The sequence below is a fragment of the Corapipo altera genome, unplaced genomic scaffold, assembly GCF_003945725.1.
Source record: "Corapipo altera isolate COAL_440 unplaced genomic scaffold, ASM394572v1 61411, whole genome shotgun sequence".
In the NCBI taxonomy this organism is placed as follows: Eukaryota; Metazoa; Chordata; class Aves; order Passeriformes; family Pipridae; genus Corapipo; species Corapipo altera.
Window position 1 is genome coordinate 16,188,315 of NW_020884875.1, and position 26,171 is coordinate 16,214,485.

Sequence of the window (26,171 nt, forward strand, 5' to 3'; positions counted from 1 at the left end):
GTTCCGGCGCAGCGCCCGCCGGGGCGGGCGGGAGGCACGCGCCCCTCCTCGCCGTTCCGCCCGGAAGCACCCGCGGCGCCGCCCGCGCGCTCCCTGCACGTGACGCGAGCCGCTCCGCGGGTCACGTGGCGGGTCCCCCGCGCGCGTGCGCTCCGGCAGCTGTCATCGCGAGGCCGGGACAGCGCCGGCCCGACCTGCGGCGGCCGCTGCCCGCTGGAGCCTCTCCGGGACAGGTGCGGGCCGGGCGTGCGGGAGCACTGCGGGGCTGCGGAGGCCGGGCCGGAGCGCGGGTTCCCCGGCGGGGCAGCGCCGACCGGGCCTGGGGCGGGGGCGCGGGCGGAGCGGCCCAGGTGCTCCCCGGGGGAACGCGGGACCTCCCGCGGCCGGGACGGAGAGTCCGCCGGGGGCTCCGGCCCCCAGCGATGGGTGGTGGCTGCGGCCGAGGCGGGGGAAGCGACAGCGCAGGTGTGGGAGCGGCAGGTCTCGCGTTCCCGTCCGCGGCCGGCGGGACCGCCCCGGGGGGTCGGGCGGCTTCCCGGCGTGTGGGACGTGTGTGGACGGAGCGAAACAGAGCGTTACTTCTCTCCGTGTCCTTCGGCGCTGTGCTGAAATTACTGCGGACTTTTCTTACAGTCTCTTTTTCGTACAGCTCGTTCGTTCCTGCACGTCGCTAGGACTTTGAAGCTGTGCGCTGAGTAAAACGCTCAGTTAAGCGCCGGTTCCACGTGTGTGTGTGTGTGTGTGTGTGTCTGCGGTTATAGTGCTACACGCTTTCGCAGCTGGTTTTGGGATCAGGGCTCTATGCCACCTTAATAGTTTTCTCTTAATGAGCTTTCTCTCTTCTTTAGTGGATTTTAGCTGGCAATCTGAAATGTGAAGTGCATGCAAAAAATTATTCCTGATAGCTTAACTGTGTTAGGAAAAATACTGGACGTCCACGTGTTTGTTAAAAAATGATACTAGCTCGGAGAGTAAACAGCATTTATTTTTTACGTTTTTAAACTACATTTTTGCAGATTTATGATTCCTGCACTATAGTTATCAGCTGTAGCAAGGGAAGTTACCTGGTGGCTACTAAACGAGCACATTTTAAGCTGAAACGTTTTCCGCAAGAATGAAACTTTCTAGCAGCGTAATGCAGGCTATTTTTGTGACTCTACAATGGGGGGTTTATTTTTGTGTCCGTGGTAAAACATTTGTCTTGGGCTTTATCCTTATTTTTCCTTGAACTGTGCTAACTAACTGATTGCATTGCTACAGGTACCTTCCAAACACAAGAAAATGGAAAACACAAGCGTGATTTCCTTTTCAGTAGTTGAAATGATAGCAAATTGAACCAGTGCCCCTCATGCTTATCTTTCTCTCGGCTTCAGTTTGGAGTGGTTGTTGGTGCTACTGATTGCTGGCAGCTGATGGTTTTCTATTAACTAAGTGCAGATACAGATGTGTATAAAAGCAATTTCCTTTCCAGGGGCTGACCCAGGAAACAATAGGTATCATCCAAATACGTGGACATGAGCTGTTGGATTAGGATGTAGATGAGAGAAAAATCTTTAGTCAGTATTGGTTTTGAAAAGTCATTTGTTTTGGTCTCTTTTTTTTTTTTTGAATGGTCAATATGATGAAATGGGAAAAAATTAAAATCCTGTAAGTTGAAGTCCTTAATTATTGATGAGTATTGTATGCAGAATTTTGTATCTCTTGACCTGATTTCTAAAAAATCAGTGAAATAGTTCTTCACTAAATCTGAGTGCACAGTCACCAGTGATTCAAATCAGAAAATTATGTTGTCAACTTCTAATTATTAGAGTATTCCTAAGGTATTAGTAGGAGACACAGTACTTAGTAAATAAAAAAAATACTGAATTCAGTAGATGTAAGCCTTTCTGAGTTTAAACAGCCCTAGATTGGTCTCCTTCTTAGTTCTGCAGTTAATTCGGTTATTTACTAACTATATTCTTAGGCTTCTTTTGCTAAGATATGTTTCATCAGCATGATGCTGAATAGAACATGAATGGGATTTGTGGTGGTGTCAGTTTCGGTCAAATATGTTTTATAAAGGTCATATCTTTATCTTACTATCCTCAGTGTAAATTAGAAAATCCCACCCTAATACTTAATTTTAGTCCACGTGAAACTGTATTACTATAATTCTGTAATACAAGATATTTTCAAGTTCCCCAAATGATTGCAGGACTCATTCGAAAGGTGATGTCCTGAAATGTTAAGATTTTAGTACTTATCTAGTAAAAAAATCTCCATAGTCATTTGATAGCTTGATATTTCATATCTCAAAATGAACAAGTGATGTGTTGAGTTCTTTTCTTGATTTTCTTTTAGATTCACAGGCAGACCCATAGGATATTTTGAACATGCGCAGTATTTTTTACTTGCAGGATAGTAGTTGTTGTGTAATCAAATCACATAATGAAGGTGTCAATAAGAATTTGCTCATCCAAAGTCCAGAATGTGTTATAAACTCTTATTGTAGTTTTGATTTATGAAAACTTAGTATTTACTTCAGGTTTCTTGGATGCCAGTGTGTGTCATAAAAAATTCTTCTGTAGGCTTGCACTTTCCTCCAGTCTGTTCAAAATGTGGATTGGCACATAGTGGTTGAGTTGTTGGCTTTGTCATATTGCTGAGTTATGCAAATACTCATTTTTATCCTTAATTCTGTTTACATCTAACATTTGTGGGACAGTATACCCTGAAAACTGAGGACAATATGAATAAAAAAGGATTCAAAAACTTGTCAAGATTCTAAATTTAAGATGTTAAAATTGAAAAATTTAAAGTACAAAACACATCTCTGTGAAAACTGATCATTAAAAAATTTCAGTGTCTAATCAGTTTCATTTTCTGATTTTCAGACATGGTAGGATAATTCAGATACAGATATTAAGGGAAAATATTACAAACAAAATGCATTCCAGTTCCTTTGTGACATTTCTGCCTGTAAAAGGTGGAGTCACTCAATGGGAGCTGTTGGGATTTAGCTCATTAGACCCGTGATTTCCCACTGGGTTTTGTCTGGTAAAATTAAAAGGCCAGTTACTAGCCGGTAGCTTGTCTGTAGGAAGACCTAGATAAGTACTTCTATTCATGGTAGATGTTGTATGACAAAAATTACTGTGCTGAGACAGGTTTTGTTTAATTTTCAGAGTTTATTTCTTTGATTAAAACAATGTGTAAGTTGCTAAAATTGTAAATGAACCTATGGCTTTGGAGGTGGATAAATTGTTTATAATCATAAACTGTTTTGAAAAAAAAGAGTAATTTAGGGGAAATGTGTAGAAGTCTACTAACTGTGCTATTAATAAAGGCATAGAAATAAAGAAGTGTAAGAAACTGCCTAGGTGTTAGGAATCAAACTCTTCATGTTTGGTTGGATTCAATGATGTATTTGAAGTATTTGATTTGAATCAGTGATGATAAATATTTCAAAACTGACATCAGTAAAAATCTCTAAAATTTGGGAAATTATTAATAATAAAAGAAAAGCTTTTTCTTAACTGATTTGTTGCCTTCAAGGTTGTAGGTATGGCTTATATTTGAGTTGGTGAAACTTCTAAACTCACAGTGTTCTTTTGTTGTCCCTGTGGAAATCTCCTTTGGATTTACTGAGATACACAAATCTTTGCAGAATTGTGGAATCATAGAATATCCTGATTTGGAGGGGACCCACAAGGTTCACTGAGTCCAACTCCTGGCCCTGCACAGGACACCCCAAGAATCACACTGTGTGCCTGAGAGCATTGTCTAAAAGCTCCCCTGATACAGCTTCATGGCATTCCCTTGGGTTGAAAAGGATATATATGTTTTGATGTTAAGGAGTTGTGAAATCCAAGATAAAACAGTATCTTTTGGGAGGAGACCTGCAAAAGCAGTTAATTACATGCCTTATAGTTAGGGAGATTTTTTTGAGAAATGAGTATTGGCAGAAATGACAGACTTAGTAGAACTGTTTGAAAGTGCTTAATCAGGAAGCAATTCACATCCACCACCTGCATTTTCTATCCCCATGAATATTACAGACTGCATTAGCAATGAATATTTTTCTGAACTTTTGGGTACTTGTAAATTAGCCTTTCGAAAACTGAGAGCTAGGCCAAACCACTGTCTGGACTCTGTGAGGGCGGCACCCAGATATGATAATATTGTTACACCATTGTGTGAATTCATAGTTTACTTGCATCTTGAATAGTGCTTGCAGCTTTAATATCCATTTCCCATGACTAAAAATAATTTACTGGAACTGATAAAGATCCAGAAGTAGGATAAAATGATGATCAGAAATGTGGAATGGATTTTCTGTGGTGAGACTAGAAGTTTTCAGCTTGGAAGAGATTCACTGCATGAGACCATGGTAGAGATATGTAAGTCATGTGTGGTCAGAAAGCAGTTTGATAACTCTTCCCAGTGTGCACATGAGATATCAGATAAAACTAAAATGTGAAACACTCAAAATATACAGAGGAAGATACATCACCTAGCATATTGTTGATTGTAGAGTGCTATGTCATGAGATGTTTTGGATACTAAATGCCTACAAAGGTTCAGAATTATGGGGAAAAAATCATCAAACTCCACCAAATGCGAGTAATATCTTCTACGCCTAAGGACTCCTTGATATATACATTGCTGACGAATTAGATGGTATTCTGGAAAAGTAAATTATAAGCTACTCCTACACTTACTATTTACTAGATGTCTGCTGTTAGCAGCTGTGGAAACTTGATAGATCTGACTTGCTGTTGCTGAAGCCTGTGACAGGCTCCTTCGGGCTAGGACTATGGATTTCATACGTGCGTTTGCATTAAAAAGAAACATGGGTGGGGCAGGGCAACCTGCCCGATAAGGCCTAGAATCCGATCAGACAATGCGAACAATGCAAGGCATTATGCAACCCATCGTGCAGGCCATCAAGCAAGTTCTACTGCTGGAGCCGGGGTGCTGTCTTGATGTTGAATTATGCTAAAGCCAGCCGGGTTCACCAGGCTTCAGATACACATCCTGGTTTTTGAAGCAGGATTTGACAGATAAGCTGGTTACTGGCCTGTAAATCTGTGACTACCAGTCCATCATTTTATAACTATAAAAGCCCAGTCCAACTTTCACGTGGCAGACTCTTCCGCATACTTTCTTGAAGTGTGGAGCTTTTCCCGTGAAGCAGGGACGCATATTCATGGTTACTCCCCAGGGATTAAGAGAAATCTGCCAGCTATCTTGTATTGTGAATTATATCAATCTCTACTTAATGGTTGTTTCTTTTGCTAGCTTTGATACAGTTGCTTTAATATAATTGCCTTGTTACAGTGCCCTATACCCCTTTATGTTATATGATGCCTCACTAGAAGGTTTTTAGCTTTTACACTGTGTAATACATAATTTTGATTAAGATCTTTTGTCTGTTAAGTTGTCATAGTAAATAATTCATTTTATATAAATATATCCGTTTTGCCGTTATTAAAAACCTGTAGGACAAAATGATTTAATCACACCTCTAATTCTTTAAATTGAAACCATTGACAAAGTCTGAGGCTAAGATAGGATTGATTAAGTGCAGCTAAAACCTTCTCTGAGAAGAAGTTTAGAAAGCATGGAAGTCCTTTCTGTACCTCCTGACTGTACAGCAGGGCTTTTTTAATAACTTGTCTAAGCCTTCCACTCTCATCTGTGACAATGGAAAAAAATAACAAAAGTACTTTTTCTATCTGTTTTTTTTCTTCTTGTCCTTTGTTCTAGATCAGTTATTTCAAGATGTTTTTCATGCTGTGAGCCTGGTGTGGGAGAAGAATATCTATGGAATTAATTCAGGTAATTTTTCAGTTCAATATTTATGGGTTCTAATTAGGCCATTTTTATATTTTTGCAATATTTTTTCTGTAAGTCTAGTACCAAACACAGAAATGCAAATTAGAAATGAAGTTTGCAAACTACTCAGAGCTTTATAGTAAAATTGAGGTGGTTTCAGGAGCTTCAGATTATGGTTACCTACCCGGATTCCTGTTTTTTTAAGTTTTTATAGTCTATTAACATTGTCAGTGCTCCTAACATATTAAAACTTAATTGATTCTTCCTGATAATGGTGGATGTCTGAGGAATGCATACCTAATTATGAGATTTGGCCTCATCTCACAAACACAAAACTCTGTGTCCCGTATATTTCTTTTATTAGTTAATACAACCAAATAACCTAATTGACAGATTTGGAATTTCTGGTAGATAGGATCTTTTTCAAAGCCAAATACATAAAGTAGGCAGATATAATTCGCCTGCACATTTACTGTGATTAAAGGAATAATTCAAACATAACTGTGCAAAACCAAATTACATTGAGAATTAACTGTTTGCATGCTTGGTAATAGTTGAACATGCAAACTGTGCTTTTATGTTTTCAATTACCTAAAAGTAATTCCTATAGCTAATCATGGGCCGTGCATTCACGTAGTGTCTTAAATCTTTGAATTAACTTTGTCAAACAATATGGGGAGTTGCATGGTACCTACTTAGAGATTATGCTAAAAGCTTTAAAAATGATATAAGAAAATGCAGAAGTGAATCTACCCTTGCATGTTTACCTGTGTTGTAGATAAAATTGCTGCTTAGACTATTGTAGATTAAGACATGGTTTCCAACTAGTTTCCTTTCCAGCTCTTGCAGAGATGATGGTAGTACAGACATCTTTATTTTGCAAAACAGGGTATGCAAACAGGAGGTTACAGGAGCTAATCATAATTTTCTTCAGATTTTGTCAATAAAGTGTTTTTATTGAATGATTCCTAAAAAATGGCAGCTAGTACTTCATAATGCGAACGCTTATCTTGTATTCTTTTAGTTTGAAAACTTTTGTATCTGATAGCTGCTTTCAGATATATTACTTCATGTTTTTCAGATCAGCCTCAAGAAAAATGTGGCTTTTTGTGCATGCCTTTCTGTGGACAAAGTTATTTTCTTGTTATTAGCTGTTTAAAAAAAAATTGTCAGAGTTAATTCTTCCTCAAATGCTTGTTATCCCATAGTTAGCATGGTTGAAAATTTGCAACAAAAGAAAAAGGGAAGAATGTGTATTTTAGCTAATTTATCTGTGGGAAGGAATGACCTTCAGAGATTTGATCTCTTCCTTCTTTTTCTCTTTTACTGGAGCTTGCTTTGTGTGATTTGTTTAATTTGGATTGCTGAGTAAAGGTTGTGGATGTTGATATTTTATGTATTAGAACACACTGAAATAATAAATAATCTTATCTTTCAAAATATGAGCACATGACACAGGTATGACACGAGGGTCTGTAGTTACTTAGCACTTTGCCATGTTAGCTAATAATTTTGTGTATAGTGCAGTAGACCGAGCTGGCTGTGCTTTTCTGCCTTTCTTGTTCAGCAGTGTTTTCAGTAGAGGGGCCAAAGTGGGCAGTCAAGAGATGCCTCCCACAAAGCATCTTTGGAAGAAATAATTTGTCAATATTTTGTCTTGTGTTTTAAAGTCAGAAAGTTTTGGTTACCTGCTGCTGATGGGTGGATCTTAAAGTACTGGTTTGTTCATCTTACACTAGAAGGAAAAATAAAAGCAATACTGTAATACTGAAAGTTGGTTTCATGTAGCAAAGGCTGCAGGTTTTTGCGCATTTTAACCACCTGCAAATTAACACATGCTGTTTTTCTAGTGTCTTTCATTCTGGTGTAGTATTTTCTAGTTTTGTGAATTGCTGTTATGCTTGTAATTTGATTAAACACAATTGCTAGTTTTCTGTGATAGATATCAAATAAATGGAACTTGGAAGATGTTTTCCAATTCTGGGAATAATGTATTCTGTGTTCTTCCAAGGGTGTGGAGAATTCTGCATCAAAGAACAATGTTTAACAGATAACTCTTCCACCAATACATTTCATTTAGTATTTTGACACCTTTAACAGTATGGCAAATTATAGGGATTACAAGAACCTGTTCAATGTTTTGGCAGGGGAGACTTGAAATTGTAGCTGCCTGGTACTAATTTGGATAGTTAAGCTTCAGTTGACTGTGGTATGGTATAGAAGTTCTTCTCTTTTCTTAGGATACAGAAGAAACAGTTCTGTAGATTCTACACTTAGCAAACAATCATGCAGGATACAATGTGTGATCAAGCATGTAATATGGTACACTTCTGTTCTGCAGTATCAGATCTGTTATGTTTATACAGGCTATGCTGTTCAAATATTACAGGAGTTATTTAAAAAGCACTTTTCCCTGTCATCATAGGTGGTGAAATGTGTTTGCATCTTGGATTATGTAAAGAATTGTAGCATTAATTAGATTTCATCTTGATGTATGTGAGCTTTTCTAGCATTGCACTCCGGTGTTTTGGTTTACATTCAGTAGGTTTCTTGGACCATTTACTGGCACAGATGTGGATGGCTGAACTTTGCTGACCTCACGTTTTCACTGCTGTAGTATTAAGACAAATATAGCATTATTATACTCCTGGCTGATGATTTGAGTGTTTGAACAAGGCCTTACAAAGGCTGTAAACTCTTTAAAAGGAGGATCAGGTTCTTTAACCGAGCTTTTTTAGCTGGCAACTTTGACAAACTATATGCTTGTATTTTATCTAAATTTTGCGTTCTTTAATCAGATATCTTTCAAGACATAGGCAAACTACTTGGTCACCAAGAAATTGAAGCTTTATGGACAGGCTTTGCAGTTTATTGGATCAGGTTCATAGCTTAGGCTTGTTTGGCTAGAGCTTTCCCATGATTAGCTAAAAAAGTTTCTTCCAGTGTTAGCAAAGTACTAATGCATGCTAATTTGAGTGGAGTATATAATTTATTTACATTGCCCTCTGCTTTTCTAGATAGTAATGGGCATTTTTTCCAAGTGCAGTACTGTCTTGCAAGGGGACAGAAAATGGCTGATTACAATGCTGGTATTAGGGATTTAAAATAACTGTATAATTTCCCTGTGTATGTATTACTTGTCTTTCTATTTCATAATGTGCAGCCTAAATGGGCATATTGCCCATTTATTTTTATAACTTGGTATTTACTAATGTCTTGCACATTTTCATTGTGTAGTAGTAAACAAAAACTCTGAAAGTTTTATTTCTCAGGTTGTACAGCTTTGTAATATCAGAAAATAAGTAGTTATGCATACACCTCAGTGTAATAGTTGAGTCAGTGATAGTGTGATTTTACATTAGAATGGCCTCTTAGTAGTTATGCTCTTGTCTGCAAAAGGACCTCTGGAAGCCTCTTAACTCTTAAACTCAACTGTACATTATGCTCTCGTCTTAATGATTTGACTAGGGTATAACTGAATTTTTGCATGTGAGAAAAAGAACAAAAGTAGGCATTGTTTGGAGAAAGTATATAGGATTCTTGAATTCCAAAAAGTCCTTGAGAGAATTACGTATTGTGTTAGAAGTTAAGAGAATTTAATTGTAAGCCAACATTTTCTGGATGGTTTGTTTTTTGTGGTAAATTTAAAACCTGTAACTCAGTACTGATGCTTTCTGTTTCAGATTGGCATTTGTAATGAACAAATGCAATAATTGAATGTGAAATGAATTTAAGAAGTTCCCACTGATAGATCGTAGTTGTAAGGGTGTTAAATTACTAAGAAATCTTAAAATGAGTAGCAGCATGTGATAAATGGACTTCTAGCATAACAATTACTGCATAGCCTTTATGATCTTTCTACCTCCTACACTAAGGATGCTATATAGTAGAAACTGTTCAAGGCATGTTCTTACAAAGACTGTGCTTATCAAAGAGCAATTTTACACAATACGTTAATGAAAAGGCACTTTTTATTTTGGAAGAAGAGTAATAGAGGAGCACGGACTGGACAGTTTATTTGCACCAAAAGAAGCTGACTGGTCTGTGTGGTCATTGCTTAGGGGCCTAAGATGCATGGAAGCAGGTAGATAAAAGATCCTGTGAAATACAGGATTTGTATTTTTCATACTGCAGTGAAGCTGGGCAAAAATTCTGCCTTTCCAATGCTGTACCTGTGTTCATGAGGAGTTGAAAGTTGTTCTGCTTGTGATAGATTACACTTCATCACCAGACAATTCAGTTATATGCTTGCGTCTTGTCTTAATTCCAAAGAAGCAGAAGAATAATTTTGTTAGTATATTTGCAAACAGGATTTTAGGAATCTAGTGGCCAGAGAAGAATGCTGATGTGTGATAGTGGAAGCTAACATGTAATGGCGGGGCCCTTGTGTAACAAGGAATAATGATGGTCCTCGTGGGTGGTGTGGACAAAGAGAGTTTATTTCAAACTCCGTGCGGTTTTATTCCTTAACACCATGTGACTTCTTTAACCAACCAGGTTACTTATGTCAGGGCATGCTCTCTTGGGCTGTTCTGCCTCTGCACATCCCTTGTGCCTTTAGACATGCCTCCCACACTAACATGAGTAAATCACTGGTTATTAATTTGATTAACAATCTTTAACTTAATTTCTTCATTGTGGCTAGGTGCTAGAATATGTTCAGTTTGTTTGGTACATTCCTGTTTTTAAAGCAACTCAGCTATTAAAACTGGTATATTTTGGTGAGATGTTTTAGTTAAGAGGAATGTTTATCATACCAATTCATGTCATAATAAGCTTGTTGTGGCTGGCGCTTGAAATCAGACACTGGTCAAAATCATCTTGCAGCTTTTCTGGTAGCTGAACTACTTGGATATGTCTTTTTCTTGTCTTACTGCTTTGCAGAAGGAACGTAGGAAGTCTGATGTATTTCAGACTTCAACTGCTTCAACTTAGACAAATATAATTCCAAAGGAGATAGAGCATCAGGTTTGTTGGAACACATCCAGGCACTGTTGTTTCTCATGTTCTGCACCTATAGGCAAAACTAGGACAACAAGGTTGATATTAGGTTTCCTTTTGACACTGGCTTTCTGTATGGATGATTTAATTTAATAAGTTTACATAGCAACTGATTAACTTAATTGGTAAATCAATATCTGGAAATGCTTTTGGAAATGGGCATCATCTGTGATGTAGTGGAAGGTGATATAGGTCATATCTGTCACTGTGTGCTTGTATGAGTTGGCAGAATTAATATTAATTTGTGACTAACTTTTTGTGTTTAGCTGTGCAGCTGCAGTGTTTAACTTACAGCAGTAGGTGGGAATAGTTTAGAATCAGAGAACTGTGGAGATTGGAAGGGATGTCTGAAGATCATCCTGTTCCATCTCCCTGCACAAAGCAGGCTCAGCTGCAATGGATTGTTCAGAAAGTGTTGAACTGGCGTTCTGTTTTAGCAATGGTACTCCCAATTCAGTGTTCCCATCTAGACTCTCCAAACCACATACCTCTCTCTTGCTCCCTTTTCCCCGCCCCCTTCCCACTGCTGTGGGAAGGAGTTGAGAATTGGAGGCATAAAAGGTGAAGATCACGGGTTGAGATAAGAATAATTTCTTGGAAACGGAAATGAGATAAGAAACCAAACAGTAAGGCAACAATATTACTAACAAAAGTGTACAGAAAGAGAAAATTATTCACATGCAAAAAATGCTCACTGTAATGCTCACAATAAACAAATACCGATGGGCTTCCCCCACCACTGGTTTTCTCACAGGAGGGAACCCCTTCCTTTGCCCCTGGCAATGACTTGAGGTGGTATTGAATACCATCTGGGCCTCCCAGCTACTGCAAAAAAATTAACCTCATCCTGGCCGGAACCAGGACAACTGCCTTTTGAGGGACACTCCACAGCCTCTCTGGGCGACCTCATCCAGTGTATGACCACCCTCACAGTGAGAAACTGTTTTCTGATATTCAGATGGAATTTCTTCTGTTTCAGTTTTTGCCAGTTACCATTTGTCTTGTGTCCTGATTTTGTCTGGGAGAGAGTTAATTTTTTCTTAGCTGGTACAGTGCTGTGTTTTGGATTCAATGTGAAAATAATGCTGATAAACACACTGATGTTTTGGTTGTTGCCAAACAGTGCTTACCCTAAGTCAAGGATTTTTCAGTGTCTCATGCTTTTCCAGTGAGGAGCTGAATGAAAACCTGGGAGGGAGCTGACCAGGCCAACTGCTCTGAACTGCCAAAGGGATATTCCATAGCATGAAATATCATGCCAGTATATAAACTGGGAGAGTTACTCTGAAGAGTGGCTGACTGTGGTTTGGGCACGGGTTTGGCATCAATCAGCAGATGGTGAGCAACTGTATTGTGCTTCACTTGTTTCTCTTGGGCTTTCTCTATGTCTCTCTGTGATGATAATAAAAGTAAATTTTGCTTTGTTTCAATTAAACTGTTCTGATCTCAACCCATGAGTTTTACTTTGTTCCCTGATTCTTCTCCTGGGTAAGTGAACGATGGTACTTAGTTGCAGGTTGGGGTTAAACCATGACATCCGTTGTTGGGCAGGAAGGATTGAGATAACCAGATATCTGACCAGAGCAGATTGACCAGAGCAGATAACCAGATATCTGACCAGAAGGATTGAGATAACCAGATATCTGACCTTTGTTGAAACAAAGGTGGTATGAGCAATTAATTGTATTGGTTTAATAGTTGCTGGTTACAATGTTGATTTATTTGCTATGAGAGCTGTTGTGCTTATTCTCAGAGGTGTGTTGTGAAATTAATTGCAGTATGTGTTCCCTGTGGTGCTGTTTGTCCTGCAGGGGCCTTAGCTAAGATTATAATTTGTGTGTACTCTGTAATATTGGTTTATGATGTGAGTGTTGTGGGTTGGGAAACTAATCTGGTATGTGTATTCAGTATTGCAGTCACCTCTGTACTTTGGGAGTCATCTACTGGGCATGACGAATAATCATGCCTTTGACCTTTTCTCCAATTTATGGGGGAGATATCTTCCTACATTTTTTTTTCCTTCTTTCCTTCCTTCTCGTAAAGGCTTCTTACAGTAGCATTTAAGAATTTTAAAGATTTTGGAATATCTTTTGAATACCTTTGAAACCAACCTGGTCCTTTTACTAGGAACCAGCATATTACTGCATATGGTTTAGGTCTTGTTTAAGGTTACACATGTTTAAGCATATCACCCAGTAATCTGCCCCAAGGCTAGATGGTTATGAGTGACAGAGTGGGATGGTGTGGGCAAGTGCCTAGGACAGTGGGGCACCTCCAGTGTTCGGGAGCTTCACCTCTGAATAAGTGCAAAATCCAGAAAAAAAATAGTAAAATATTTGGAAGAGATGAGCTAACACCCTAGAAGTTTCAGAGAGACCCAGATGTGCTGGTGCCCGGCCCAGGCTGACCGAGCCCTGTTCGCCAGTGCTCAGTTCTGGTGGTAGGGAGGGGAAAGATCCCCAGGTCTGACAACAGAGCAACAACCTCGCAGATGCTCCAGCCGTGGTGATAGGCCAACATGTGCTGCTGTCAGTTGCCCATGTACAGAAAAATAAATGCATGTGAAAGTCACCTTGCAAAACAGCTTTAGTAAAGGAGGACAAGGTGTGCAAAGAGGGTGAAGCACCAGGAACATTGTGGCAGCCATTGCCAGGGCTATCACAGGAACGGGAGGAAGAGACAAAAGAGGTAACTGTCCTATCCTTCAGTGAGCTGCAGGAGATATGAAACGATTCCAGCTGTTGTCTCAGTGCATGTATTGCCACCTGGCTGCTCTGATGCTGAAAAAATGGGGCTAGCAGTTTGGAATTAAAAGGTAAGAAAACCAAGCAGCTGGGAAACCTGTTGTCTTCTGATCCACAGTTAATTTAGTTTCCAGTGGGTTAAAACGTGACATCTTGTCACTTGGCACCACTGAAGAAAACCTGCTTCCCTCTTTTGCAGTCATCCACTGGTGAGACCACTTCTGGAGTGCTCCATCTACGTCTGCAGTCCTCAGCACAGGGAGGACATTGACCCATTGGAGCAAGTCCAGAGGAGGGCCATGAAGACGATTAGAGGGATGGAACTCCTCTCTTGTGAGGAAAGACTAGAAGAATTGAGATTGTTCAGCCTAGAGAAGAAAAGGCTTTGTGATGACCTTTTTGTGGCCCTTCAGTACCTGGAAGGGGCTACAGGAAAGCTAGAGAGAGACTTTTTAAAAGGGTATGTAGTGATAGGAAAAGGCAGAATGACTGAAAGGATGTAATTTTAGATTGGATATTGGGAAGAAACTTATCTACTGAGGGTGGTGAGGCACTGGAACAGGGTGCCTAGAGGGGCTGTGGACTCCCCATCCCTTTAAGTTTCCAAGGTCAAGTTGGATAGGGCTCTGAGCAACTTGATCTAGTGGGTGGCATCCCTGCCCCTGGCAGGGAGGTTAAAACTAAATGACCTTTAAGGTTCCTTCCAACCCAAAACATTCTATGGTTCTGTGATTCTGTGATCTCATTAGGTGTTTATACACATAGATAAGAGCCTTCTCTAGGCTGAATCGTCCCAGCTCTCTGAGCCTGCCTTCATGAGGGAGATACTCCAGTCCGTTTGTCATAATCATGGTGCTTTTTGTTGCATGCTTGCTAGCTCCATATTGTGCTTGTATTGGGAAGCCCAAAGCTAGGCACAACACTCTGGGCATGCCCTCACCAGTGCTGAATAAAAGGGAAGGATCACCTTAATTTATCTGCTATCAGCCTCCCTCCCTGTGCAGCCCAGGACACAGTTAACCACATCTGCTTCATGAGACTGTTGCTGGCTTGTGTTCCATTTGGTGTCCAAAACTCCCAAAGGCCTTTTCAGCAAAGCTGCTTTCCAGCCTTCAGCCTCCATCATGTACCCCATATGCCTAGGATTGTTCCTCTCCAAGTGCGGGACTGCACTTCCCCTTGTTGAGCTTCACAAGGTTCCTGCCAGCCCATTTTCTCCAGCCTGTCAGGGTCCCTCTGGATGGCAGCATGACCCACTGGCCTATCAGCCAATCTTCTAGTGTAGTATTGTTTACAAGTACCACATTGAATTAAGCAGAAATAGTTGCTCTGATAAGGCTTAGACATGTCTGAGAGATGTTGTAGTAGAGAGACAACAATTCAGTTATTGGTTAACTGAAAATAATTCCAACTGTTACTGTTTGCAGCATACTCCCTCTCCCCATTAAAGTTAGTGCATTTAGAATCCGTGGCTTGGTTTGGGAATGTTAGATTTGGTACTAGGCAGGTAAGTCCTTTCTGTTCATTCATCCATCATGGCTGGGCTTTGCGAATGAAGATTTGGGAAGGGCTCTACCCACGTTTGTTGCAAGCGCGTTGGTGACTGAAAAGGCCAATACGAGATAGGCATGTCTGGTTGCAAAAGGCACAGCAGAAAGACTCCTTGGATGGTATATTCTGCAAGGCATGATTCTTTCTGCATTGCCTTTTCTCCTCGAGAGTGATCCTGCGTGCGTTCTCAAAGACATCAGCAGTGTTATAGATGGTGTGTCTCCAGGCCTCCCGATTGGAGACCAGAGTAGACCAGTTATGGTGATCAATTGTTTTAGGGAGTCCTTGTATCTCCTCTTCGGGGCTCCTCTCTTGCGGCAGCCGGTGGCAAGTTCACCATAAAGCAGGACATCCTGCTTTGCGGATGCTACAGAGCTCTTTGGGCTGGAAGTCAGTCTAAAAAGACAGAAGTTTCTGTTCATTAAAGCAAAGAATATTAGTGACGTAGAAGACAAATTCATAAGCGGATGCTCAAGTAATTTGCTTTATAAGAAAAACCAAACCAAGCAACAATAGAATAACTCTTCTATGCCCCCCTCTTCCCCTCTCCTTCATTTCCCCTTCTCCCTCCTCTTCCCCTGCAAAGTGCCCCAGAACCTCACTGACACTATTGCAGAATACAGAAAGAATTAAAGGAAGGATTTTTACCTATGTGCTATGATAAAATAACTACTGAGTGCTGGCTGTCTTGTTTACAGTCAGTGGAATGGATTGAAAGATGTAAAATGGTGAATAACGGAGGACTGCTAATTTTTTTCACAGTGAAGAAATACCAAAGGGTTTGTTTGTTAGAGGGAGGTGTGTGTGTATGTGTATTTCAGTGATGTATATACTTATTTTAATATATTTAAGGTGAAAGCCTAAAATGTGATATTGTAAAGGGAAGGCACATATCCTGTTTGATTACATTTCCAGTGTCACTTTACTGTGAGTGAACCATTACAAATAGTAAACACTCTCTATTGCACTTAGCAGCGAAGGAAAACATAGCTTCACCTTTCATCATAAATCCAAGTTTCATTTTCCTGGGACTGGTCATATCAGCAAGATTATATCTGGAACTTCAATAGATGGGAATAAATAAAGGATGGAATAAATAAAGGATGTATTTTATACAAGCCAGCTGTTTACTACTGAGGGAAGCTATCTCACACATGTCAAGGTATATTTGTCTATATGGACTTAGTAATTTAAATGCAAAAGTACCCTCAAATTAAAGTGGTACTGATTTTTGGAATGGGAAAGTGTCATGATTTAACCCCAGATTGGAAAGGAGTCACTTCCCACCCCACCTCCAGTGGGGAGAATTGGAAAAACAAAGTAAAACTTGTGGATTGAGATAAGAACAGTTTAATAATTGAAACAAAATAAAATATACTGCTATCAATTACAATGAAAAGGAGAGAGAGAGGAACAAGCGATGCTCACAGTTGCCCACCATCTGCTGAGTGATGCCCAGCCCGTCCCCAGGCAGCTCTTGGCCCGTCATGGCCAAATCCCCAGTTTATGTACTGGGCATGGCGTTCTGTGGCATGGAGTAACCCAGTTGGAATGTGGTGTCCCAGCCATGCTCCATCCCTGTGTCTTCTGTACCTGCTCACTCTCATGGCATGGGAAGCCTTGATTCAGAGTAAGCAGTGCTTAGCAACAACCGAAACATCATGTTATCAACTCTATTCTCATACTGAATGCAAAACCGTAGCACTGTGCCAGCTGTCAGGAAGAAGATTAACTCTGTCTCAGCCAAAAGCTGGACACACAGTTGCAGCAGTCTAGTTAATTTAAATTCAAACAGGGATGGAATATAGTGTAGGGAGGGGAATAGGATGTTGCTGAATATGTGAATGTGGGTAAAGAAATGCAATTAATTGCTAAGAATGGAAAGTGATATGCTGGGTGAATTTGGGATGCGAAATGAGAGGAAAAATAAAGATCCAAAAAGCAGACTAAATTTTGAAATACTCATAGGACCATGAAGCGTGGAAAGACGTAAAGGCATCTTATCTTGCACATACAGCTTTCTTGTGCAGTGATTCATACAAAGCTAGAAGAGACATGAAGCTAATAAAATTAGCGACTAATACACTGACGTACAAGCAAAGTGTATGGTTACAATGTGTGGCATAAAAAAAGATGGTTGCATGCATTTTGCAGATGTAGAAAATGAGGGAATGAATTATGTGCTCACAAAAGCAAAATCGGTACAAAGCTAGTCACAGCTGAGTTATTTGTATTCTGGGATGAGCTTTTTTGTAAAATTAATGAAGAGTTTGGTGAACAGTAGATCACACATGGTGATATATACCTGGAAATTGCAACACCTTCTGAAGATAATGTATATCTGTCAGTTGCCTAAAGATCAGTCCTTTCATGAGTACTATATCTTGGTATGAAATAGAAATATGACTTTTTTTAGTCATCCTCAGTGCAGAAATGGAAATAAGAGGAAATGCTGATTTTATGTGTATCACTTGCGGACTGTTTTCTGCTGCAGAGCTTTCAGAGAATGAGGACTACTGTATAGTCTTGTTGTTAAAGTGCTAATGTGAGACCTAGGAGATACAGTGCTTTTTCTCTGTATTTGCAGTGTGAGTGGTAAAGTGCATAGTTGCTGTTTACCATTTACTAAATGGTAATAGTGATATTTTATCAAACATGTGGTTTTGTTACTCTAGATTGTGCCTGTGTAATGTAATTCTCTAGATAGGGAGCATGCAGATGGATCTACACAGAAGATGCCAGGTTAATTTGAGAAAACATGCTGTATAAATAGAGGTATGGACTGAACTGTGTACGTATCACTTACAACAGAGTTTGTGCTGGGTAAAAGCTGAGTATTCTTGAAAGAGTAAAGTGAAAAAGTAAACATTTGGTTTATGCCTTTTATAGTAGCTTGGGCAGGTGATTTTAGAAGCTTTTTTTCATGTCTGAAACCAAGTATGTTGAATCTCAGAATTTGTTTTACAGATTATACTCTGCAGTGTATGTAATTTTTTTCTTTTTTTTTTTCTTTGTTTAAAGCTGGATTGAAAGTGAATCAGAATGGCTGCTGTCATCTCAGATAGTCCTCCGAACCCAAGCTGCAAAATCATGACTTTTAGGCCTTCAATGGATGAATTCAGGGAATTCAACAAATACTTAGCGTACATGGAATCACAGGGTGCTCATAGGGCTGGAGTTGCAAAGGTAAACATCCGTAGCATAGAAGGAAGATTGATCCTAAAGCTGTTCTCCTAGTATTTGTATTTTGCTGATTACAATTCGTGACCTTTTTAGTTTTTAACATTCTAAATTATTTTCAGTGAATAGGTGCTGATTTGTTACTGTTTTAAGAAAGAGCCTTTCGGTATCTCTGATGTTTTGTGCAGACTAATGAAGATGATGTATACTGTTTTCTAACTGTTAATTTTTTACAAGTTTACAGTAGCAAAATAGGATCTCATTTTGTGTAGATTTAAACTAGTTTTTGTCAAATCAGAACTAAACAGGTAGTTGACAGTGTAAATTACAGTAATCTTGAACAGGTGTTGAACTTGATCTTTTAGGGTTGTTTACTGGAGCAAATAATCCCAATACAGTCAACAGTGACGTATGTGAGGCACTGTTTAAATGGAAATAGTTTTCTTTTTAAGAGTTGTCATGTTGTCTCTTTATTAATGAGCATTGGAGGGACACTATCTGCGATTGTATTGCCCATTGAACGTCTGCACATCCAGGACTGTACAGCAGGTGTCCCTCCCCTCACGGAGAGTGATTGTCAGAGGTTAAGTCTGATGTAATTTAGTGATACATCACAAAAGTGTTTACACTGTGTCTGTTTTGCTGCCTTTCAAACCAGCAGCACCCGGTGCAGGTCCAGAAGTACTAGCTTAATTATTTTAAGTGCTTAGTGAGGATAGCCTCTCCATCACAGGGTTTTTAAGCAAATGTTGCGTAGTCAAGACGTTTAGAATCTGAGAGAAGAGAAACAAGACTTGCAATTCTTGGTTTTCCCCTGCCCACTCCCTCATCCTGCTTCCTGTAAAGCAAAGCAAAACTGAACTCCTAACACTTTGGAAACCTTTTATGTTATTTGATTTTTTTTTTTTTTATTTCTGAGGATAGAGTACACACTGGTCATAGTCTCAAACTCTTCTCTGCAAACAGAAGTAGAAATTTGATAAATAGACAACAGTGGAAAGCCTGAGCTGAATTTTTCCTATATTCAGCTGTCTGTATTATGGAACCTATTTGTGTGGGGATGAACTATTGCACTCCTTTCATTTTGGACAGTAAATTTCAAATGCATTGTAGTGATATCATCTTGCTTTCTTGAATAGCATCTCTTGCTGTTTTTAGTCTGACAGTTACTTGCTATGTATTACTACTTTGTCTTGAGAATTCTGAGTTCTGTTTTTCACTATATTTTGATATATCTCAAAAGAATTCATAAATAAAAATAAACCAACTAAATATTTTTTAAAACAAATCTTATCAAGTGAATAATTCATGCTGCAAAGGGATATTTTCTGGGTTTTGGAAATTAATTTTAAAATAACAAGAAAAAATACATTTTTTCTGTTTTGATACTAATATAAAATTACCTTACAAAGAACCTAATTCTTCTGAAGTCTGTCATGTACATGCTGAAGTATTAATGTGAAGAGAATAACAACTACCAGAAGAACTATATGCATATGCAGAAACAGTAATTTAACTTCTGAACAGAGAACACAATCAGAATAGGTGTATCCAACACTTTAGGTTAAATGTGAGGGTGTAAGGGGAGAAGACCTGTTACCTGTGTAGGAGAATATGTGTATGTAAATAGGAATAAAATTACTGTAAGGCTTGCACGTATTGGAGGAGGGAGGGACTATGGGAAATAAAACATTAAAAAAACCACAACGACCCCGTAAGTTCCTAATACTATGTCTGGAACAAGTGATTAAGGTACTGGATAAAGAATATTGGCAAAAAAATCACCATTAGGCTTTTGAAAGTCTGGAATGAGCTTTAAGCATAAAAAAAAATATCTATTTTAGTCTTACTGTTACAGCGGGTCCAAGACTTGGAAAACAAGGACTGGAAAGAATGGAACAAATGAAAACCAAGGCACACTGATAGATTAGTTGGTCTTTACTGGAATAAGAATTGTTTTGAAGTCTCAAAGTGAATTTATATAGAGCAAAATAGTTAAATTAATTGTCAGTCACATCGGCAAGTAGAAAAGTAATTTTGGAATATTATGCTAAAAATAGATATTGACAAGTGCAAGAAAACCAATTTTCAGAGGAACTGGGGAGAAGTAGTTACATAGAAATAGTAGCCAGTGCCATTCAGAGTCAGATGTACAACAGATTACCAGTATATGAAAGAGGATTTAACAGAACTGTACGTGTTGAGAGCACTGCAGTAACCTCAGTAGTACTAAAGTGCTGCCTTCATGGAGGAGACTGATATAACTAAGACATCCTTATCTAAATCTGAATGCATATCACACTACATGATACTAGACAGTATTAATATGCTTAAGATCTTTGATAAATAAATAAGTAAATGAGAAAGTCTTACCTTAGGTTTTAACTTTTTCATATTTGAGCTTTCAAAAGCTTGATTGATGAATTTGATCTAAGTTGCTTCCATTGAATAAATCTAACTTGCCTGACTTTGAAGAGGTTATTTTTACTAAAGGGAATATGTAGAGGCTTCAGTGGGACAGGTCATAGAGGTCTGGTCATTATTTCCAGCTCTTACACTGTCTAATGCCTGTCACTTTGGACATGATATTTTAACATTTTCAGTCCTTGTGCTGATCTTTGTTAGAAAATGCAAATTCTTTGGGCAGGAACTCTATTTTATTTTCTTTTAAAGTGGTACTTTGCTTATTGGTCCCCAGAGAATTCACTTCTCTAACCAGTACACTAATTACAACAGCAATAAACATGCTCCAGTTAGCTGGAAGGCGATACTTTGAACCTGTATTCACAAAAATATTTTTGTTGCTTAAAACACACTGACCTTGAATTAAGTAAGATAATGCAAATACTGCTTTTCAGTATTCTTATAGTTCAACCAAACCTACAACTTTATGCTTAATAATCGTGAAAATGGAAATCTCTGTGCCCGTATTTGATTTCTATGCATATATTCTGGATGCATGACTTCTCAATGCATCAAACTAACTTCAGACTAACATTCTGTATTTTGTTGATGTGCATATAATTTAAGATTTCGGTGAAAGAAGTAAGTAGGAATTACAAGATGATTCGCTTACTTTTTTTCTCTAAAAGCAATCAACTTGCTAAGCAGTCCCTGTACAACGGAAGTCCTATAGAAGCTGAGAAGGAAAAAAGGAAAAGAGGGAATTGCATTTGTGTAAAAACTGGATAAAAATGCCTATTTACGTTTGAATTAAAAACTTTAGGTTTGGAAGTATGTTGCTTTCTTAAAACTTTTCTTCAGCTTGATGTTTGTCCTTTGCTTTATGCTTGTTAGCGCAAATGGTCTTGACTGGATTTCTTTGAGGAATAAACTGTTTGAGTACATTAGCATTACAATTTGCCCATTTGTGACTTGTGAAAAGTTGATTTGAGCATGACAGAAAAGAGTGAATATAATGAGTGATTCAAAAAATATGGCATTGAGCCTTTGGACAAGTAAAAGTTCAAAACAAAAACCAGACCAAAAATATATATATAAAAATTTTCTGTTCCTGTGTTTTATAAGTGATGCAGTTAACATCTAGAGAGTTATCTGTTTTCAGGTAAAATAATACATGCAAAGAATGTTCAAAATTACACAGCCCTGTTAAAGGACACTGGTGTTACTACAGTCTTCTCTGAAATTCTTAGTGACTTTATTGCTAACACTTTAGAATCTGCTGAGTAGTTCTCATAGACTGTGAGCAGTTTTGTGGTACTTGAAATAAATATGTTAACTTTACAATTGGTAAATCTGCACATAGCTTTAATCTTCAGTTATGAGGATTAAATCACGTAACTATAAAAGCTAATATATCTAAATTAGTGCAAACTCTTACTATAACAGTTACATCCCACAGTGTTATGGGGAGTGAGTTACACAGACTCTCAAATCTTAAGGTCTAAAATAGCTGTACCTTTTTCACTTTTCAGTAAAAAATAAAGTTATATATACTGTTTATACCAAATAACATTTAGACAGGGGAGTGCCAGTTTTTTGTATGAGTATTTTAATTGGTGATAAAAATTTTATATCTTGGAATAATTAGGTTTGAAAAAGACCTCTAAGATCATTGAGTCCAACCATTGACCTTACACCACCATGTTCACCACTAAACCATATCCCCAAATGCAACATCCATGCATTTTTTAACACTAAATATGTATCATACCATGGATTCTGAACTATTTTTCAATTGTAAGGCTTTCTAAATCATGTTTGCACAGTTGTCTTTGATTGAATTGCTGTAGATGAGCAAGTTGCTGCTTGTGAATTGAGGTGATACTATCCCTATTTTTAGTTGCTTTCTACATTATATAGGAGCACTTACATAATCAGTTAGTTAGTGTGAAACAGCTGGTAAACAAGTGTTCATTTGATCATGTGGTCATATTTGATGACCAGGATGTTTTGAACTGATACCGCAACTGTGATGTCCTGTGTTTTGTTTTTGAATTTAAAGGTTATCCCACCAAAGGAGTGGAAGCCAAGAAAACATTATAATGATATTGAAGATTTGGTGATTCCTGCTCCAATTCAACAGATAGTCACTGGCCAGTCGGGGCTTTTCACACAGTACAACATTCAGAAAAAGCCCATGACAGTGAAGGAGTTCAAGCAGCTGGCCAACAGTGACAAGTATGTATGTCTTGCTTAGAAAGACAAATATTTATCTTCACATATTGTGATTTCTTTGAATTGTGCAAGGCAAATGGTGATTTTTTTTTTTTTTTTACTTTTTTCCTGGCTCCTAGGGGTACAACAATGTGAATACTGTTTTTGTTTGTGTTATTGAAGGCATCTGATACCATGACAGCAAGAAAGCATCTAGGAAACCTGAGACATGATGCTTTCTGTCTGCCTTTTTTCTTTCTGTTCTAAAAGACGGTTATGTAGAAAATAGTGAAGATGATACAGACTAACATCTGAGTTTTAATTTGATTACACCTATTCATGTTTAATATTTAATTCCTAGGTACTGGAATGGCCTATCATCACGTAATTCCGAAAAAAACCCAGCATCTTTTTTAACTTGTCCAGAAGTTTTGCATTAATCTAAGAGAACTTAGCTGCATCTAGTGAATGTCTATGTTTTGGTTATGGATATTAAGGGAGAGTTTATAGAGGGCTAGGCACTGTACTGAAAAGTTTCAAATTGGTGAGCATTCCAAGAAGAGGGAATGGATAGAAGGAATTCTTCCCTGTCCTTTTGACCACTTGGAAAGAATACATTTTACTTCAGTATTTTCTCAAAACTGAGTGGAAATAGTTTCTGGGAGGTGAGTCAAAGCATCTTAGAGAGAAAAGATATTTGAATAGAGGAAGATAACACTGCCTTAGTTTGAAGCAAGGTTTGTCTCATAAGTTAATTAAGGAATTAAGATGTAAGAAGAGAAGCTGCTGTCAAGATCAGGACAAACTAGGACATGAAAAGTTTTTAAGGAGACTCCTCAGCAATTGTGTCCCATGATATCCATGCCTTTACAATAGTGCAAAATGGATAATCTTTTTTCTTCAATTAAAATGGATTGGTATTTCCACCCTTGTATTACTTGTGAAAAATTGTGTTTATCACACTTACAGTACTCTTTCTCTGTTAAGTGGGAGTGGGAACCTATTTTGTAGTTTTTAAAATTGTTTAGTAACTGTTAGAGATGGGAATAGAACATAAGAACTCTGTGGTATCTGATGTCATTTTCAATTATACTTTTTCATCGATGTTAAAAAGTTTACATTTTGTTAACCTATAATAAAATGAGACACTAATTTGTTAAAATAGTTCCATAATGCAAAACTGTGAATATTTTAGTATGTATCATGATGTTTATTATTCTTTATTATGGACACTATAATGGAAGTGTTTCTGATTTCAGTTTTCATGGTTTTTATGAAATCAGATGGCAACTTAATTTCATAGACAAAATTAAGAACTGTTGGGACAGCTTCTTATTTATTACTAGTTGTAGGTTGTTCTAAATATTCATCACTACTCTTGAGAAAATGTGTCATATAACCTCCTATGACACTCTGAGTCTGTATTTATTAAATTATCAGGTAACTGAGAGCCTCTGTTCTCCCATAAAAATAATTTTGTTCCTTAATGGAGAAGACTTGTCTGTTAATGACCCTTTTCTTGACTATTGTGATGTTATCTATTTCCTTTGAATAAGAGAGAAGGGCCTTGAACATCTAAATTAAATCATAGTTACCTTTAAAAGGATCATGTGTACTCAGTCTAATGGATTTCATCTCTTATTTGTTTAGATGTGCAACTCAGCATTGAACCAAAATACTTCTCTACTTAACCTCTGGGAAATAAGGGCATAGCTGCATCCTGTAATCAGGAGTTCATGTATGCATATTTCTCAGTGCAAAGCAGAAATAAACAATCTGATTTCTGGAGCTATATCATGAAGAATAATAAACAACTCTCTTGCTGAGAATGCTGTGGTTAAGATGATTTTTGTTAACTTTTTTTGTCTCTGTTAAGAGTTATTACATGATGTAAGTCTACCTGGTCTCCTTAAGTCTTGTATGTTTGGATTTTCTTTCCAGTTGTTCAGGTGTAGCATGTTGGCAGTTCTAATATGAAACTTCATTTCTCAGAGTTGGAGTAATGGGGGAGCAAGTTTTCTTTTCTGAAGACCTGAATATGGGAGAACAGAGGTCTGACAAAGGATCCTGAGGCAAAGCTATTGATAGATGTTTCTATGGTAGAGTGCTTGTGTTGTGTTCCCACAAGATTTTACATGAGTAACCTCCTAGAACTATATACATAATATGTTTAAGCATGTGTTTATTAGGTACCTTCAATTAAGCATATAAGTATGGTATCTTTTGCTATTATAAAGGAGTAAAAAGTCCCTTAAATATTTTTTCTTCGCATTGTAGAATTTTTGGTATCAATTGTTTGAAATATTGCAACTTTTTTGAGAGGTTTTACTGGAGAAGAAAGAAGAGAAGAAAGTACTGGTCTTGCCTGGCAGGGCTGATGCATGGGCTGATTTAGTAAGTTTGAGCTGTTCTGAGGCAGGCTTATGCAAGACCTATATCTGTGTCTTTGCAGAACTAGTGGTGAGGTAGGAAAATACTAAATACTTGTTAATTGCATGACTTTTCCATGCATGTTTTTTTACGGAAGGGAAATGAAAGGAAAGGGTTCAATCTGAGGACAGTCAGTAGATGTCCTGATTAGCTGCTGGAGACTGAAGCAAGTGTTGTTTGGGTAGGTGGATGACTTCACTTACTGGGGCTGTCAGGCAGAAGGTCCCATGATATGGTTAATTATGACACTAAGAAGTCAGGAGAAGTAGTAATTCCTTTGTTTTGAAAAATTTGAAATAAAGTGATCTCTTAGAATTCAATTTTCAGGTTCAGAAGCATAGTCCGTTGTGAAGGTGGTTGTTGAAAGACTGTGATGAACCTTTACGTACCTCTTCCTTTGCAGATACTGCACCCCAAGATACACAGATTATGAAGATCTGGAGCGTAAATACTGGAGGAACTTGACTTTTGTGGCACCAATTTATGGAGCAGATATCAATGGGAGCATTTATGATGAAGTATGCATAGCTTTTTATGAAGTTTGTGTCTTCCAGCCCTCTTTTAAAGGGTACTGTACTTAAAGGATACAGTCTTGTTTTGTGACGGAGAATCTGTCTTTTGAAATCTTTGTGTTACTCACTTTAAAGACTCTAAGAAAGGTTGAAATTAACTCTGCAAGAGTCAGACAGTTCTGTCTTTAGATGGTAGAATATTGCTACTCTTCCAGATCCTGACTCTTCTCTTTCTTCACTTTGAACTCTCCAGAACTTTGAGATTACTTACAACTTATTTATTTGTTTATTAACATTTTAGTATGTATTTTCTGTATGC

The 26,171-nt window shown here is 38.2% G+C and overlaps 1 protein-coding gene across 9 annotated transcripts in view; it reads left to right on the plus strand.

The window, feature by feature from the left end:
- The first annotated feature begins 172 nt into the window (after positions 1-172).
- The window catches only part of KDM4C (lysine demethylase 4C), a 260,368-nt gene continuing 234,369 nt past the window's right edge, over positions 173-26,171 (plus strand). For 6 of the 9 annotated variants that reach the window (XR_003526200.1, XR_003526201.1, XM_027634433.1 and 3 more), the window contains exons 1-5: positions 173-233; positions 5,749-5,820; positions 18,135-18,299; positions 22,759-22,934; positions 25,744-25,858. Coding sequence is in view for 7 of the 9 variants with exons in the window: in XM_027634433.1 (XP_027490234.1) it covers positions 18,156-18,299; positions 22,759-22,934; positions 25,744-25,858 (435 nt within the window). In the remaining 2 variants the exon portion in view is untranslated. Of the gene's footprint in view, positions 234-5,748; positions 5,821-17,868; positions 17,889-18,134; positions 18,300-22,758; positions 22,935-25,743; positions 25,859-26,171 lie in introns of those variants that run through there. The other 3 variants (XM_027634435.1, XM_027634437.1, XM_027634436.1) reach the window with 3 other exon arrangements.